Here is a 15,992-nt window from a genome sequence, read left to right on the forward strand (position 1 = left end):
CAAAACCCATCCACATGCAGGGAGATTTGCGTTGGGGGTTTCAGATGCCTAAGTGAAATGTGAGATCATCTGCTGTTCCCTTTCTCCTTCTTGTTTGGCGTAACTCAGAGTTGACTACAGTGGCGCCATAATCTACATCTTTGATTTTTTCTACTTTTCCTTTGAGCCATGTAATACTTTTATTGAAAGAGAATTCATTGATAGTATGATTTCAGGATATTTCGAGGGCTTGGAAGGGGATTTCCAAAACCTGCAAAATGTCATCACTGGAATTTCCATTGCAAATCTGTTCTGAGACTACACTAAGTTCGGAGCGTAGCTCCTGAAAACTTTTGCAAAATACAAGTTCTGTGTCTTCACTTTTGTCAGTGATAGCTTTTCAAATTATTTTTAAGAATCCTTTTATTGTAGCAAATTCAAAATACACAAAATTGGGGAGAATAGGGTGATGAATCCCCATGTACCCATCATTCTGCTTCAGTAGTCCTGAGCGTTATCTTAAATCACACATTTCTAAATATTATATAGTTCTGTCACTTAGCACATGAGTGGAACTGTTTTTGAAGATAGACCTATTTGCCTTTTAGTAACAAATAAACTTTTTGAAAAGAGAAAGAACAAGGAGATTAAGACTTACCCTGGGCTACTCTTGGCCTGGGCTCTCTTGCGCCTGTCTGGTCAGGAAAGTGGTGGCGATGTCGCGTACTCCTTTGGAGTTTAATTCACCTTGACCTATCACTGAGTCAGAAGTAGAATTTGTATGTCAGAGTTAAATGTTGATTATAAAATTATGTGGACCGTGATTGGGAAAAGTGAAAAAAATCTCATCACAAATCATGTTAATATTTATAAAGATATGTATACAAATTATAATAAAATTTTTGAGATAGTATAACATGTAGAAAAAATTCAAATTGTCCCAAAGGATGTGTAGTGAAGAATAAGTGTTCTTTCTCTACCCACCACCACTGTCCCGACTGCCCAGTACCATAGTCTGTGCGCTGGAGGCATCACCTAGCACCACTGTCTGATGGACTCTTCAAAATATATTCCAGATTATGTTTATATTGCTCCGTTATAGTGTAGGAAGACACTGGCTGGAGCTGGCAGGGTTGGTGGCTGCGTGCATAGTGATGTCTCTTTCGCACTCTCTGCCTCCTTGGCACTTCCCCTTGTAGAACACCTGGTCCGGATGCTTCCCCATGAATCTGTTTTTCCTTGGACTCCGTTAACTCTGAATTCTTCTACGGAGTCACATTGTCCTATCTTACGATCTGTTATTTGATTCCTTTTCAACTTACTGTCTTTTCTCATTTTTTATTTTTAAAATGTTTTTCTTCTGCTTTGAACCTGAGACTCCTAACTATATTCCTCTTGCTTTCTTCTTGACTCTCTTTCTGCTTTGGTGATCTCTCATCCGGTCGCTGATCTGTTGTGCCTAACCAGCCACTTGATCGGTCCCCGAGCCCATTCAGATTCTCGTCAGTCCGAAGTACAGCTTCCAGAATGCTTCCTATGCGTTGTTTTTCTCCACATCACAGGGTTCAAGTTTAGAGTTGTGTTCGGCTGCAGCGTTGAGGATGAACATGCACGGTAGACGCTTTGTCCTATTCCAGACCTTCCGTACTGAGCACTTCAACATGACCCTTGTTTGCACTGATATTAACCTCCCTGGCCACCTCTTCCGTAAAAGCAAAATTTATTTTCTCCTTTCAGACTCATGCCACCTTTACACCTCTGGCCTCTATCTCATAGTGCTGTTGTATGGACTTGATGAATGAGGCAGTACACAGTTAGTGAATGCAATGGGTAGATCTCAAATTTTTGTTAAAATGCTTTTTCTCTTGTCAAGGAGTTTTTTTTGGCTCCTGTTTATTTATAGGCAAGTGTTTACGGGGTGGAAATTGAAGTTACAAGCCGTTTTTAAAAACAGTTTCATTCACTGTTCTCCGAACTGCAGTTAGATGACCCTGCCTACGTAACTACAGCAGTGCCCCCTTATCCGTGATTTCAGTTTCTGCAGCTTCAGTTACGCGCAGCCACTGTGGTCTAGAAGCGGGAGGGGGGGGGTCCTCGGTCAGTGGTAGCCTAACGCTGCCTCATGCACATCGTTCCATCTCTTCACGCAGGTGTGTTATTATCGCACATCATCGCAAAAAGAGGGATGAGTTCATTTCAATAAGATACTTTGAGAGAGAGACCACATTCACATGACTTTTGAAATCACAATATAGTGTTATAATTGTGCTATTTTATTGTTGACCTCTTACTGTGCTTTTTTTTTTTTGTTTATAAATTAAACTTTATCAAAGGTATGTATGTAAAGGAAAAAACATAGTACCTAGCGGGTTTGGAACTGTCCATGGTCAGGCATGTCCTGGGGATCTTGAAACGTATCCCCCACAGGTAACGGGGGGGTCGATTACTGTGGTCAGAAACTGCCCTACGCCTCAGGTGTTTACTGTCCAAGCTCAAGAGGATAGGAGCTCATGGCTACGATAAGTTCTAATCAAGGAAGCACTAAAGACCACAAGACACTCTGTGGTTTAAGAAGTGACCAGTCTGTGACTTTCTAAACTGTCAACCTGTTTTAAATTTTAATGGTGCTTGAAAAAGATCAAAGGGGAGGGGGCAGGGCCAGTTGTGTGTGGTGTGTTTCCCCACCCCTCCCCCCCAAAACCAGTTCAGCAGTTATTTACCTTTCAAGCAATTAACATAATTACCATTATGCTAAAAAGTAATTTTGGAAAGTTCTGCCCTGAGCTCTTACGACCCCACCGGGACAGTTTTAGTTGGGACTTATCTTTTTGATGGAAGCCTAATTGCAATTTTGGCTTTGTGCACACAAACAGAAGCAGCTAATTGTTTAGGCAAATAGCAGATTAATTTAAATATGCATCCCTAATAAAACAAAAATGGTATCCATTATGGTCCTTGTTCCCATGACGAGGAATATAAATATTCTGTGCAAGTACCATTAGGCGGAGGTCTTAAGGATTGTCGACATTATTTCACAGTGGTAGCACTTTCCTGATATCGAGTAATCTTTACAAAAGCTCACATAAATCAGTTTAAACTCATTTAGATCCCATTTCCACTATGTGCAGTTTCATTACCACACTCTGGCTGGCCTCCTCCGGGAGGTGGGAGGGGCATGTCGCAAACTGGCATGGGTGCCCACCACAGCTGCTGAGCAGGCTTTGTGTCTCCTCAGAAGACTGGCCATCGTTACTCATGTCATTGTTAACAACCGTTCCCCGGTCTAGGGTGAGCTCCGAGTTCCTTCCGCCCTGCTGCCGCTTGTCAGAGCCCCACTCCCGTCTCCTCGATTGGGCCGAGGGCCCTCACTCATTGTGCTCTTCCAGATTTTTTGACAGACCCTTTTTCTTCTTTCGTCTGCATCCGTTTCATATTTCTCGTGAATGAAGTCGTGTTGTCGTGAGGCTGGCACTGGCTCAGAGTTGAACATCCTTCATCCAGCTCTTGAGGTTTCGTCAGGGAGAAAGAAAGACCTCTGCTGTCCTTTTAGTTTTCCCGGTGTGGGGCAAATAAATGGGGGCCGTGAGCTCTGGCGCTTAGGGATCATGGCTTGTTCAGGAAATGATGGCAGTGACCTGCTTTTTAAGTCACTACTGAGGAACTAACTACACAGATCCTCCCTTTGCATTTGCTAAGACATTTTCTCTTGTTTTCCCCTGGCCTGACTTGCAGGATAAGTGTAGTAGACACTTTTGGGGTGTCTCCTAACCCCAGTGAACCTCCTTAGCCCCCGTAAGGGTAGGCACGTTCACAGTGAGTATTTGCATTAGTCTTTGGCCTCGGTTGGACGAGGGTGGGAACCGTAGGCCCGGGGGGGCAGCTAATTCATGGATTGGGATGAGCCATTTGGGCCTCACACATTTAGTCTGGGTTCTGTGCTTGGATTAGAAGACTCTGCAGACTGGGGAAGAGCGACAGCTGGTTTGTGGGGGAGACAGAAGAATGAAAACAGCTGCACAGAGAGGCACACAGAACACATGCCCTGCCTTGGTTCTGAATGTCTTCCTAGTCCCTGCTTCAGATTCCTTATGATCTCCAGCTGTACTTCTTGCCTTTGGGTTCCATGAAATAGCCCCATTCCCTCCCAGCCCATTTCCCTTTTGTGTTTGAGTCACGGTGGATTTTTGTTTCTTAGAACCAGATGTCCCTTGCTAAAACGTAAGACAAACATTTGGCAAACCTTTATTGACAGCCACATTGTCAGTGACGTTCTGAATTCACTGACATAGGCGATATGGAAGAAAAAGGACACAGTTCTGACACTTGAGAGGTCCACACAATATCAAGAGCCAAATCCATATCATTATTGTTTCTGTGATATAAAATTTGGCCTTTTGAATGAATTTCTATCAGATTTTTAAAAATTATCACTTGTTTGACAAGTGACTCTATTTGGTTCTGACAGGCATTGGCTACTTACTTCTTAATGTCACGTGATGGTTATGCATCCAGTTCAGCTTGAAGTGTCTAGAGAAATTAGCTGCCCCTTCTTTGGGGATATTAAAATAATTTTATGGCATGATAAAAAGCATATCCATTTTCCCATTGTACTTTGTGTCTTCTGTTATGTGTTACATTTTGGTCATTAAAAAGTTTGTTTCTCTCAGGTGCAGGTTTTGTGAGAATAGGAGTCCTATCCTTTCTGTCTGCCCCCAAACGAGATGCTTGGTAGATGCCACGAGAATATTCACTGCATGCAGTCAGTGACTTTCTTGTTTTATTTTGTCTTATTGCCGCAGTTTCCCGACTACCTAGAACAGTGGCTGGCCCAAAGCCGGGGCTCAGTAAATACTTGATTGTACTATTACATCGATTCCCTTTTGACTAAATGTTGGTTAACGTGGGTGACAGTCAGCTACAATATTAGAAGACATTATTATAATTCAGGTATTCGTAGTTCAAGTCCCTGCAGTTTTGAGGTTGTAAGAGTAGCCACGATGTAACTACTAACGAATAGATTGATCATTTATAAAACTAGCTTCCACCCAAACATCTCTCCCCATTCGCTGCTGAGTCTGTTCCTGCCCACCTTGCCCGGGTGTTTTTGGGTCAAGTGTCCAGCAACACAGTTGCAAAGTGAAATTGCAAATCTTGCAAAAGCTGCAGGATTTAATGTTAAAAGTGATATTGGAAGAGCCCCAGATGCGCTAATTACATGGGTGAGTATACGTGGCTTTTTTTTTTCTTACTATTTAAGTCCTTTTTTAAAGATTAATTGCCTGCTGATGCAAAAGTAATAATGTACATGGGGTTCATCACACACATAGAAACGAAAAGCCTGACAACAGTGGCACAAAGGCTGGGGGGCAGGAAATGGAAGTGTGTGGCAGTGAAGCTCGCCCTCTTCACATGAAGTGGGGCAGTGTCACTGGAGGGTAGACCGGTAAGTTAAAGATGAATGCTAAAATGCTGACGCATTTGGGCTAAAATAACACAACAAGAGTTTGGGCCAATGAGCCAACAGGGGAACGCAAATGGAATAAACACGTACTCGGTTGAAGCAGATACTCCATCTAAAAGCAGGCAGAAAAAGAGAAAAAGGGAACACAGAACAAATGGGACAAATAGCAAAATGGTAGGAAAAACCCATTCCTGCCCATAACCGCATTAAAGGAAATAGTCTACACACTCCAGTTAGAAACAAGCCCAAGTATATATGCTGTCGACAAGAAACTCATTTCAAATGTGAAGACACAAGGCAAAGAGAAAGGACAGAAAAATATATACAGTGCTAACACCAATCAGGAGAAAGCTGGAATGCCTGTATCCACAGCAGACAAAGAAGATCTCAGAGCAGAGAACACAACCAGGGGTAAAGAGGGACATTTCACACAACGAAGGGTCAATTCGTTCAGAGGACGTGACAGTTTCAGATGTTCACACGTGTAAAAGTGGTCTTGGAGGACTGTGCTGTCGACAAGGAAGGGGCTGACAAGGTTTTATATGCTCAGTAGTTGAAGGGAGTAGAGAGAGTTGATAAAGACGCCGACGCTGTAGGAGTCCAGAAAAGAATGTGGCCATTAAATTGAGGGAACCCTAGAATATATTTTCCAAAAAGACCTTTCTTAGGATGGCTCTGTGAAGCTCAACCTCGCAGCAAAGGATATTTTATTGCACAAGATTCTGTTGGAATAGTGATGCCGACAAAACCGAGTAGTTGATTAATAATGAAAAATGTGTTTATAGATAAACTCCATGTGTGCTTAGAGTGAGCCGTGGTTGAGTAACTTCCACATTTGGCAGAATCCAGGCAAGTTTACGTCATTTGCTCGTGGAGCTCATGGTTATTTTATGCACTTGGAGAGGCAGCCGCACATCCCGCACTTTCCCAGCATAATTCCAGCCCAGCCTCATCACATACCAAGTGGCTTTGGACCAGTTGTTTAACCACTCGGAGCTTCTGTTCTCTTTTGTAAATGAGGATAATGATGTTCCTCCCAAAATGGAAGTGAGCACTCAATGAGAGGAGACAAATGAAAATGTCTCACTCTCAAAAGCTCTGTGAAAATTGCAAATTTTGTTTCTCTCGTGACTGTTTATTGTGACGTCTCCGAACAAAGGCAAACACACATAACGCAGAAGTGCTTGGAGGAGGCACATCTTGGACTATGCCTGTCTCCTATTGAATGTGTATTCAGCGTTTTCTGCAGCGTCTCTGTTTCTTCTGAGAGTGGGGGGGACTTGCCAAAAGATTTGCCAGGGGAATGTGTCGTGGAGCCGTGTGTGACCCGCGGGTCCCCTTGGTTTATCGTAATTCTTAGAAAAGAACGCTGTTTTACGTCTGAAGCGACATTTAACTTGAAGAAAGCTCCGCTTCTGTTTGTCATCACCTACCTAGCCTGCTGGCGGTTTCAAAGTCTTTGCAAAGCAGCCCACATGCGTTACTTTCTTCTGACTGTATTTATTTAGTACTGAATGATGCTTTATGGTAAGATCCTAAGTTCAAAGCACTTGGATTGCCGAGAGAAGAAACGTGAAAGAGCTTTATCTGTTTTGGGTAATAGGAAGTTGTAGGAAGTAGCATTAGATTTTTGGAGGAGCAACAGAGGGAATTTGCACTCTTAGTAGATTGTAAACATGCTTTACAACATGGCAGGCCTTCTGGAACACACGAAAGGTAAAAATGATTGGCCTATTTCCAGCCTTTTGTGTGGCTTTTCCCCTTTCGTCTGTCCAACAGTCCTGTGCAGTAGGTGATGTTATCTTCCGTTTTGTAGATGAAGAGACGGGCCCACAGCTTAAAGTAACTTGCCCAAGACCTTCTGCTAGCAAGTGGTAGAGGTGGATTTGAACTCAAATAGCCACAGACTGTTACTTCTGTACGATCACTTCTCAGGGAACTTTGAAAAATAAAATCAGTGGAAATTGGAGCAGGACGTTATCCAGTATGATGCGGACAGTAATTATTTTCTTGGGTACGTATTGGCAGGGAAAGAAGTGGGTGGGAATGATAAAAAGAATTTGGGTAAGAAGAAGAAAGGCACCCCAGGTACAGAAAAGTTTCTGTTTCTGATAGAAGAGTGTAAGTTCCTGTAGACAGACTGCTTCTCAGACTTGAGTGTCTATCCCCAGAGTTTCTGTTGCCCCCAGATCTGCATTTCTAACAAGCCCCCAGGTGATGCTGCAGCTGCTGGGGCTTCTGGTCTGAAGGCCACTTGGAAAACTTGGATATCATGCTGTGGACCATTTGAGAAAGGGGGAGACACACAGCCAGTGTGTGTAAGAGGAATTCATCTGGGGAGCAGCATCCAGGGAGCTGGAGAGAGAAGGGTGTGTAGGTAGATCAAGGTTTTTAGCAAGTGGAGGATAGTTAAGCTCACGTTTTATAATGATGGAAAGTAAAGCATCAGTGCTCACCGCGGCTGGAAGAGGGTGGTGTGAGGAAGGATGTAAAATACGAGTTAGTGGCTGTTTTCAGATCTTGCTGGCACCTAGAACAGTGCCCCGTATATAACATGCTCAGTAATTTTCTGCCTGATATCTCACGCTTGCTAGAATGGCTGTCGTCAAAGACCAGGGATGACAGATGCTGGTGAGGATGTGGAGAGAAAGGAGCCCTCGTGCATTGTCGGTGGGGATGTAAATTTGTGCAACCACTGGAAAACGGTATGGAGGTTCCCCAAAAAATGAAATCTAGAACTCTGGATTTCATAGGGTCCAGCAATTCCACTTCTGGGTATATGTCCAAAGGAGATGAAGTCACTGTCCCGAAGGACCGTCTGCACCCCACGTGCACTGCAGCATTAGCATTATTCATGACAGCCAAGACGTGGAAACAGCGTGAGTGTGCATTGACAGTTGAACAGATAAAGAAATTGTGGCATACGTGTCCAACGGAATACTATTCGGCCGTGAAAATTCCGCTATTGGCAACAACATGGGTGAACCTTGAGGGCGTCATGCTAAGTGAAATAAGTCCGAGGAGAAACAAATGCTGTATGATCTCACTTATGTGTGGAATCTAAAAACAAACAAACAAACGAAACCCTCAGAAAGAGAGAACAGATTTGTGATTCCTGGGGACGGAGGTGTGGGAAAAATCAGTGAAGGTGGTCAAAAGGTGTCCAAGCTTCCAGTTAGAAGATAAGTTCTGGGATCTAACTTACAACATGATGACCACAGTTAATACCATACCGTGTATTTGAAAGTTGCTAAGAGAGTAGATTTTAAAAGTGCTCATTCTAAGGAAAAAGAAATTTGTTAACTGTGTGAGGTGATGGCTATTAACTAATAATGTACTATGGTAATCATTTTACAGTATGTGCATATATCAGACTGTTGTGTCGTACAACTTATGTCAACTATAATCAATAAAACTGGGAAAGATTATTTGTTGCATGAATGGACAAGAGAATGAATTAGCGCCATATGTTCAAAATATTCAGCAATTGCTGTGTGTCCTGCTATTGTTAAGTTTGTCTCGTAAAAACATTTTATAAAATTTATCTTTTTAGTAAAAATAATTTTAGGGAAAATCTTCAGAATAGACAAGTGGATATATAGTAAAATGCCCTCCTATTCTTGTCCCTTCTCTTTGGTTTCTTTCCTTCAATGCCAAGCACTGGTAACAGTTTCTTGTGTATCCTTCCATACATGAGGATAGTCTGTGTATACGTTTGTGTGTGTGTGTGTATAAATTTTTTAAAACACGAAAGTAGTATAACCTGCTATACCACTACTCTGTCCTTCACTTTTTTCATTTAATAATATATTTTGTTGATCTTTCAGATAGCTTATGTATAAGTCTGACACAGTCTTTTTAACTCCTCATTTTATTTAAATTTCAAACTGTGGTGCACATTTAGATAGCTTCTAATCTTTTGACATAATGAAAAACATTTCAGCGACTATCCTATAGACATTTGTAATTTGCTACGTATCATCAAATTGCCTCCCAAGTTGGGTGAATTAGTTTATATCTCCACCAACAATTTAAGATAGAGCCTAGGGTGCCTGGGTGGCTTTGTCAGTGAAGCATCTGACTCAGTCAGTTTTGGCTCAGGTCATGATCTCATGGTTTGGTCGGGCCCCAGGTCGGGCTCTGCACTGACAGCGTGGGGCCTGCTTGGGATTCTCTCTCCCCGCCCCCCCCCCACTCTCTCTGCCCCTCTCCCCCCTCAAAATAAATAAGCATTTAAAAAAATAGAGCCTATTTCCCTATAGCCTCAACAACAAAATGTTTTATGAAATTTTTCATCTTTGTCAATTTGATGGATGAAAAATAATATTCTGTTACTGTTTTTGTGTTTTTCTTTTTTTTTTAGTGTTTTATTTTTTCTTAGAGAGAGAGAGCGCGTGCACTTGCCCGTGAACGGGGGAGGGGGGGCGGGGGGGGGCAGAGCAAGAGAGGGACACAGAATCTGAATCAGGCTCCAGGCTCTGAGCTGTCAGCACAGAGCCCGATGCAGGGCTCGAATGCATGAACCATGGAATCATGACCTGAGTTGAAGTCAGATGCTCAGCCGACTGAGCCACCCAGGCGCCCCCGTTTTTGTATTTTTCTAATTGTGAGTGAATTTTTGCATTTTTCTTACGTTTGTACATCAGTTGTATTTCTTTTACTGTGACCAGCATGCTCTTGTCCTTTGCTCGCTTTCCAATTGCTTTTTTTTTCCTTATTGGACCTTAGAAGCTCATTGTTAAGGAAATCGGCCCAGTGTTGTATGTGATGCAAATTTGTCATTTACCTTTTAACTTTCTTTATATTGCATGATTACTTTATAATTGTGCGTTTTAAGCGAATCTAAAATTACCTGCGCTGTTTTTCTCTACGTAGGGTTTCTTAATATCTGGGATCTAAGGACCGGAAAGTATCCCATCCATCGTTTTGAGCATGACGCAAGAATACAGGCACTAGCCCTCAGCCAGGAAGATGCAACGGTTGCCACAGCTTCCGCTTTTGATGTTGTAATGTTGCGCCCCAACGACGAGGGCTACTGGCAAATCGCGGCAGAGTTCGAAGTTCAGAAACTGGTGAGCTTCTTAGCCCAGTCACTTGATTCTCCATTCTTAGAACCTCTGGGTCCGATCAAACAGATAGTAATGATGTCGGCAGCTCCCATTCCCTCGGGCTTCCTGGGGGCCTTACATTTCCAAATCTCACTGCAGCCTTGCAAAATAGGTAGATAGTATTCTTTTTCCCCATTTACCAAAAAGCCAGTAGAGGCTGAGAGCAGTGTATCGGCTTGCCCCGGATCTCAGAGCTAGGAAGCTGAGATTCAGACCTCAGGGCTGACCTCCTGGCCAGGGGTTTCTCGTCACTGTGGTCCTCAGCCTCCTTCACCTAAAATGAGATGTTCGCCTCTGGGAATGTGAGCTCGGTTTCTGGCCTATCATGTCCGTGAAAATGATGAAAATGAATTCAGTGGTACCTTCCCAGTCCATATGGGCGGGAAGATTTCCGTCCTACACTTTCTTCCGCCTCAGATTTTCTCACCTGGAATTAAGAGTAACTCCTGAGTGAAAACAAGTTGAAGTCAGTGTTAATTGGGGAGCCGAGTTCCAGGATGTCATGCGTGAAGCTCAGCCGACCTGAAGCGTTCTTTACGGCAAGCTTATCTCCATACTCAGTTACACGTGAGCCTCCACTTTTATACGGTGGGAGGTGATTCTGCGGTAAGAAGGAAGTGCTCCAATCTGCGCTAAGTTTGGATTTAATGTAAACAAACTCGATTTGGGCGCTAGTAGAGTGAGCAGAAAAGCCAGTGTTGAATAACGAATTGGTGGTCTGATCCGGAACAGATCCTGTTTTTCTGCCTTTTCCTCCTGGTGGAGATCTTGTTAGCCTTGAGTAACTAAAAAGCCATGATGTCAGCACTTCGCCTGCATAAGCTTCTTGTCCCTCTAATGACCAGTTTCTGCCCTGTGGGTGGTGTTCCCCCCAAACCGTCTGATGCTCCTCTCGGGGGTTTTACTAGAAAAATGTGAAGGACCATCTTTCTTTGTTCTCAAAACTACCGTAGTGCTTATTATTTGGTCTCTGCCTAAAGAACATTCTAGACCAGCAATAATTATATGAATGCAGACAGTTACTTAAGATGTGAGTTGCTCCGTAGAGTGTAAATCCTGCCTTGGCAATAAAGTGGCATCCTGGCACCCACTGGAAGCTTTTTGAAGGAGTTTACAGCTTCTGGCAAATGGCACCACCACAGTCAGTCTGAGCCTCTTGGTCTGTCAGAAGTCCAACAATAAAGTGAAACTAAACAGCTAGGCTGAGGATGTTAATTTTAGGGAAATAAGAAATGACTTTTAGAATGGGGGGGAGAGGAAGCAAGCCACGACTGCTTGGCAGCATAGGCCTCATTTCTCATCTCGGATGAGGGGCTGCCGGGCCTCCCTGAAAAAGGTGCCCCCCCCCCCCCGGCCCTGCGGGCCACTTTTGTCTTCCCAGGTGGGTTCCCTGGGTTGCAGCACTGGCCTAGCCCTTCCGTCCTTCCTTTGTGATGAGTCCTCAGCTGGGAAGGTTGGGGGGGGGGGGGCAGCACTCACACTCACACTCTTGGGCCCGAGGATTAACAACAGAGGCCCCCGGATGTATACTGTCCCTCCAGCTCCTCTGGACAGTCCTTAGGATTCAGGCTTTTGAACTCGTTTGGCTTCTTGTCAGGGCCACGCTGTCCTTTCACGCGGTGTTTTTCACGATTACACAGTGTGGCACACCTGCTTTTGTACGCTGAGATTTTACTCAAGGAGGTGAAAACCTGGTGTGAAATGTGCTCGGGAGAAATGTGCCACTTAGGGACGTAGAAAAGCAAGTGATGCCTGAAGGGAGCGCCTCGTTGCCGTGCAGATCAGAGGCAGCGGTCGCGCTAATGCGGTCAGGAGTACCGTGGCGGGGGTATCGTACCCTCGATGACCTGGAAACCAGCAGAGGATGGATAACGCCGCTTTTTAGCCTTTTAGCTGCACATTTCTGGTACCTGCACAAATGCTAAAATGTGAATTTTGCTAATTGGGAACCGAGGGGATTTGATTCAGTTTCTTGTAAAAAAAGAAAACAAGGAAACTTAATATTTTGAATAGTTCTTATACTCTCATGTTTCAGAATTTAAAAGGCAGTAAGGTTTGTGGGAGAAATCTCTCTTCCACCGCATCCAAGAACTCTGTTCCCTCTTTGCAGGCAGCCGCCCTTAGCAGATTTATGCTTACACAAGCCACGCACACCGTGTTCCCTCTGCCCCCCTCCACGCACGTTAGTGCGCCGTGAATCCTGCTACTCCCCTTCCTTGCTTTTTGTCCCCAAATTTATCTTGGAGATGATTCCATTTTGTATCATGCTTTTTTCTGTGACTACATGGTATTCCTGTTAATTAGCCCCTTAGTAAGGCATGTGTAGTAGGTGTTTCCAGTTTTTAGCTATGACAGCCTCGTGCTACAGCAGATAACCTTGTATGCAGTTGTGTGTGTGTGTGTGTGTGTGTGTGTGTGTGTGTGTGTGTGTGTGTGTTTACTTGTAAGTAAATTCCTAGGACTGACTTGCTGGTTCAGTGCATATGTGCATTTGACATCGTGATAAGTATTGCCAGATTTCCCTCTAGAGAAGTTGGACTAGGTTACATCCCACCAACCATAAGTGGGATCCACAAATATGGTTGTCTCCCCTCTACTTCCAGACCGGTGTCCTATCAGGCTAATGGATTTTACTGCTGTGACTGGTAAAAATGGTGTCTCGGTGAATTTTTACTTCGTATTTCTCTTATTAGGAACATACTATGTGTCTTTTACAAAGAGCATCTCTTTATTAGTGTAGGAACTGTGTTCTCCTTTCCTATGAACTGTTTCTTTGCCCATCTTTTTCTGTTAGGTCGCTGGTCTTAGTGACCTGTGGGAGGCATCGTGTGTTTTTTGACCAAGTAAGGATGAGCTGGAGGTGAGACCTGACAGACTGTGTAACTCTTCCCCGTTCACAGGTTGACTACCTTGAAATCGTTCCAGATACCGGAAGGTATCCTGTGGCAGTGGCCACAGCTGGAGATCTGGTATACCTGCTGAAAGCTGAAGACTCTGCCAGAACCCTCCATTACGTCTATGGCCAGCCGGTCACATGTCTGGATGTCTCAGCCAACCAGGCTGCCTTTGGTGTGAAGAGTCTGGGATGGGTATACGAAGGAAACAAGGTACAGAAATAGTAAGGTGTACAATCAATGAAAAAGAACGTCGATTTTTATTTTTTAGAAGGCAATTAAAAAATTAAGGCTCTCTGATATTATATATTTTTAAGATGTATTCAGACCATATACATTTAGCATGGTAAAAACAAAAAAAACAGACCCTGAAGCTCTTCTAAAGGATGTAAAATGGAAAGTAATTGTCTCCTTTCTCCTCCCTTCCCCCAGCCGCATTCCACAGAAGAAACTAAGCATTTTTTAGGTATCAAGAAAAATGTAATGTGTTTAGAAGTACATTTATGCACCAAAAACCGTATTTGTGGAAATGCGATTGTAGTATACATGTGTTCTGTACCCAACATTTTTATTCAGTAATAAGCCTTGGAGGGCATTCCACGTCACCACATACCATGCTCCGTCTCGCTAGGATTCTGGCGTAGGCTTACAACCCATGGTCTGTGTATCTAGCCCCCTCGCTGGTGGGCATTTAGGTCACTTTCACTGTCTCGGCGATTACAGGCAGTGCTACGATGCATATTGCAACTCTCGCGAGTCCTTGTGTGGTCGATCTCTGGGATAGATTCCCGGCGGTTGTGTTGCCTGGGCAGAAGGTATACACTCAGGATGGTGGTAAGGGTTGCAGCAAGATTTGCATTCTCACCAGTAGTGCATAAAAGTGCCTTCTGATAATCCTTGAGCCAGAATTAAGGAGACAAGTTTGTAATCGAAATTCTTTGCATGATGACTAAATTTTATCACTACCTAGCATTTTACTAGCCTGACTGTAAGCCAAGTAGTTAGTCTTAAACTTGATTTATAGAACTCTTTCTCTTCCAGTGGAATCGGGAGAAAGGGATTCAGTTTTTTATTTTGTTTTGCTTTGTTTTTCTCCAATTTTCCTGCTGTTGACCCTGCTGCCTATGGGTACAGTCCCTGGGAAGGAACTTCCCTGAGCCAGCGGCTCCTCTGACAGCACCCTTCTCCTTCGAGAAGGAAGCCCTTCTCCACAGAGCAGCACAGGAGCTGGAGGCGCCGACTCTGGATGCACACAGCCCGAGTTTCAGTACCAGCTCGGTAGTAACCTCCCGCCCTGTGTGACCTTAAGCAGGTGGCTTAACCCTCTTCATGCCCCAGGGAGTTCAGAACAGTGGCTACTTGATAAAATTGTAGGGTTAAATGAAAACCTGTCTGTAAAGCTTTAAGCGTGGTGCCTGGCGAGTGAGCGTTACCATCACGGTGCTTTTATTTCCTCCCCTCATAGTTTAAGTCTGGCCTCTGGTTGTGGTTTTTACATACTGTTTCCCCTTTGTGTAGCCCCCTGTAAGGTCAGATCTCATTCATTTAGATGTTCACTGGTTTTGCAACTTAGTAAGTGCTCAAAGAATTGAAGCATCCTGGATTCCACAGACCTCTTCTTCGTTCAGGAAGAGGCAATAAAGTGGCAGAAAATATGTGTGGCTTATTGTAACCTCACTGTGACAACGGACTCCCTTTGTGCTCAAGTTGGCCTGTTTTGTTGGAGCACATTCACAGCTTAGCTGGCGAGATAGACGATGATAGAATTGTGCTGTGCCTTCCTAGGAAGTGGGGGAGGGGACCACAGTTGGTGTCCTAAGGCAGTTTCCTTTCTCGGGCTTTGAGAACACCTTCTTTTCTGGTCCCCACTGAGCTCATTTGTTGAGAGAAGAGAGACTGTTTGCTTTCTGACTTTTCATCCATCATACTTTCAGGCTTTGGTTCTCATTTATTTCTCAAGTTCTCGGCGTAGTGAGATGATAGTTATATTTAGCAGTAGCCTGGTTTAAATTTGTCATACTTTAATAAATTTTTCATAAACAGGCCCTCTTTCTCTTTGACTTACGTGAGTGGATATATTTGAGAAACCAGCAAAGGGGCAGAGTGTTGAGCTCAAATTTAGACCGGGTGCATCCTTTCAACATCGATGTAAGAAAGTGCTGTTTGGGATGCCTTTTGGGTTTTTCAACCCAGTTAAAAGCATTGATTATAAGAATCAGCTGATTAATCTATTCATTTTATGAAAATCCATTTTTAAAAGTTTCTAGTCCCTCAAATAAGTGATTACCCGGTATTTTTCATCGGGGTTTTAAAATGAAGAGTGGAAATAAATTTGCTACAAGAGCGTGTTTAACAACCTCTTCGAAATCTGACGGTAGCATTAGTCATCCAAATATTTTGTGAGTGCGGCTTCAAACCCTCCATCACTTGTGTGGGTGGAGAGTCGGTTGTTGTTCGTAGTTTGGTAATAACTTTGCATGGGGCTGTTTCTCCGACATAAGTGCCGCCCACGGGAACGTGAGGGAAGCCAGGCTTTCCCTATGAAACTTC

General features: G+C 43.8%; 1 protein-coding gene across 3 annotated transcripts in view; it reads left to right on the forward strand.

The window, feature by feature from the left end:
• The window catches only part of FBXW8 (F-box and WD repeat domain containing 8), a 142,106-nt gene that overhangs the window by 91,833 nt on the left and 34,281 nt on the right, over positions 1-15,992 (forward strand). For all 3 annotated transcript variants that reach the window (XM_019467338.2, XM_019467337.2, XM_019467339.2), the window contains exons 6-7: positions 10,316-10,512; positions 13,449-13,655. In XM_019467338.2, the coding sequence (XP_019322883.2) occupies positions 10,316-10,512; positions 13,449-13,655 (404 nt within the window). The remainder of the gene's footprint in view (positions 1-10,315; positions 10,513-13,448; positions 13,656-15,992) is intronic.

Source organism: Panthera pardus, unplaced genomic scaffold, assembly GCF_024362965.1.
Source record: "Panthera pardus isolate Hobbes unplaced genomic scaffold, ASM2436296v1 HiC_scaffold_15, whole genome shotgun sequence".
NCBI lineage: Eukaryota > Metazoa > Chordata > Mammalia > Carnivora > Felidae > Panthera > Panthera pardus.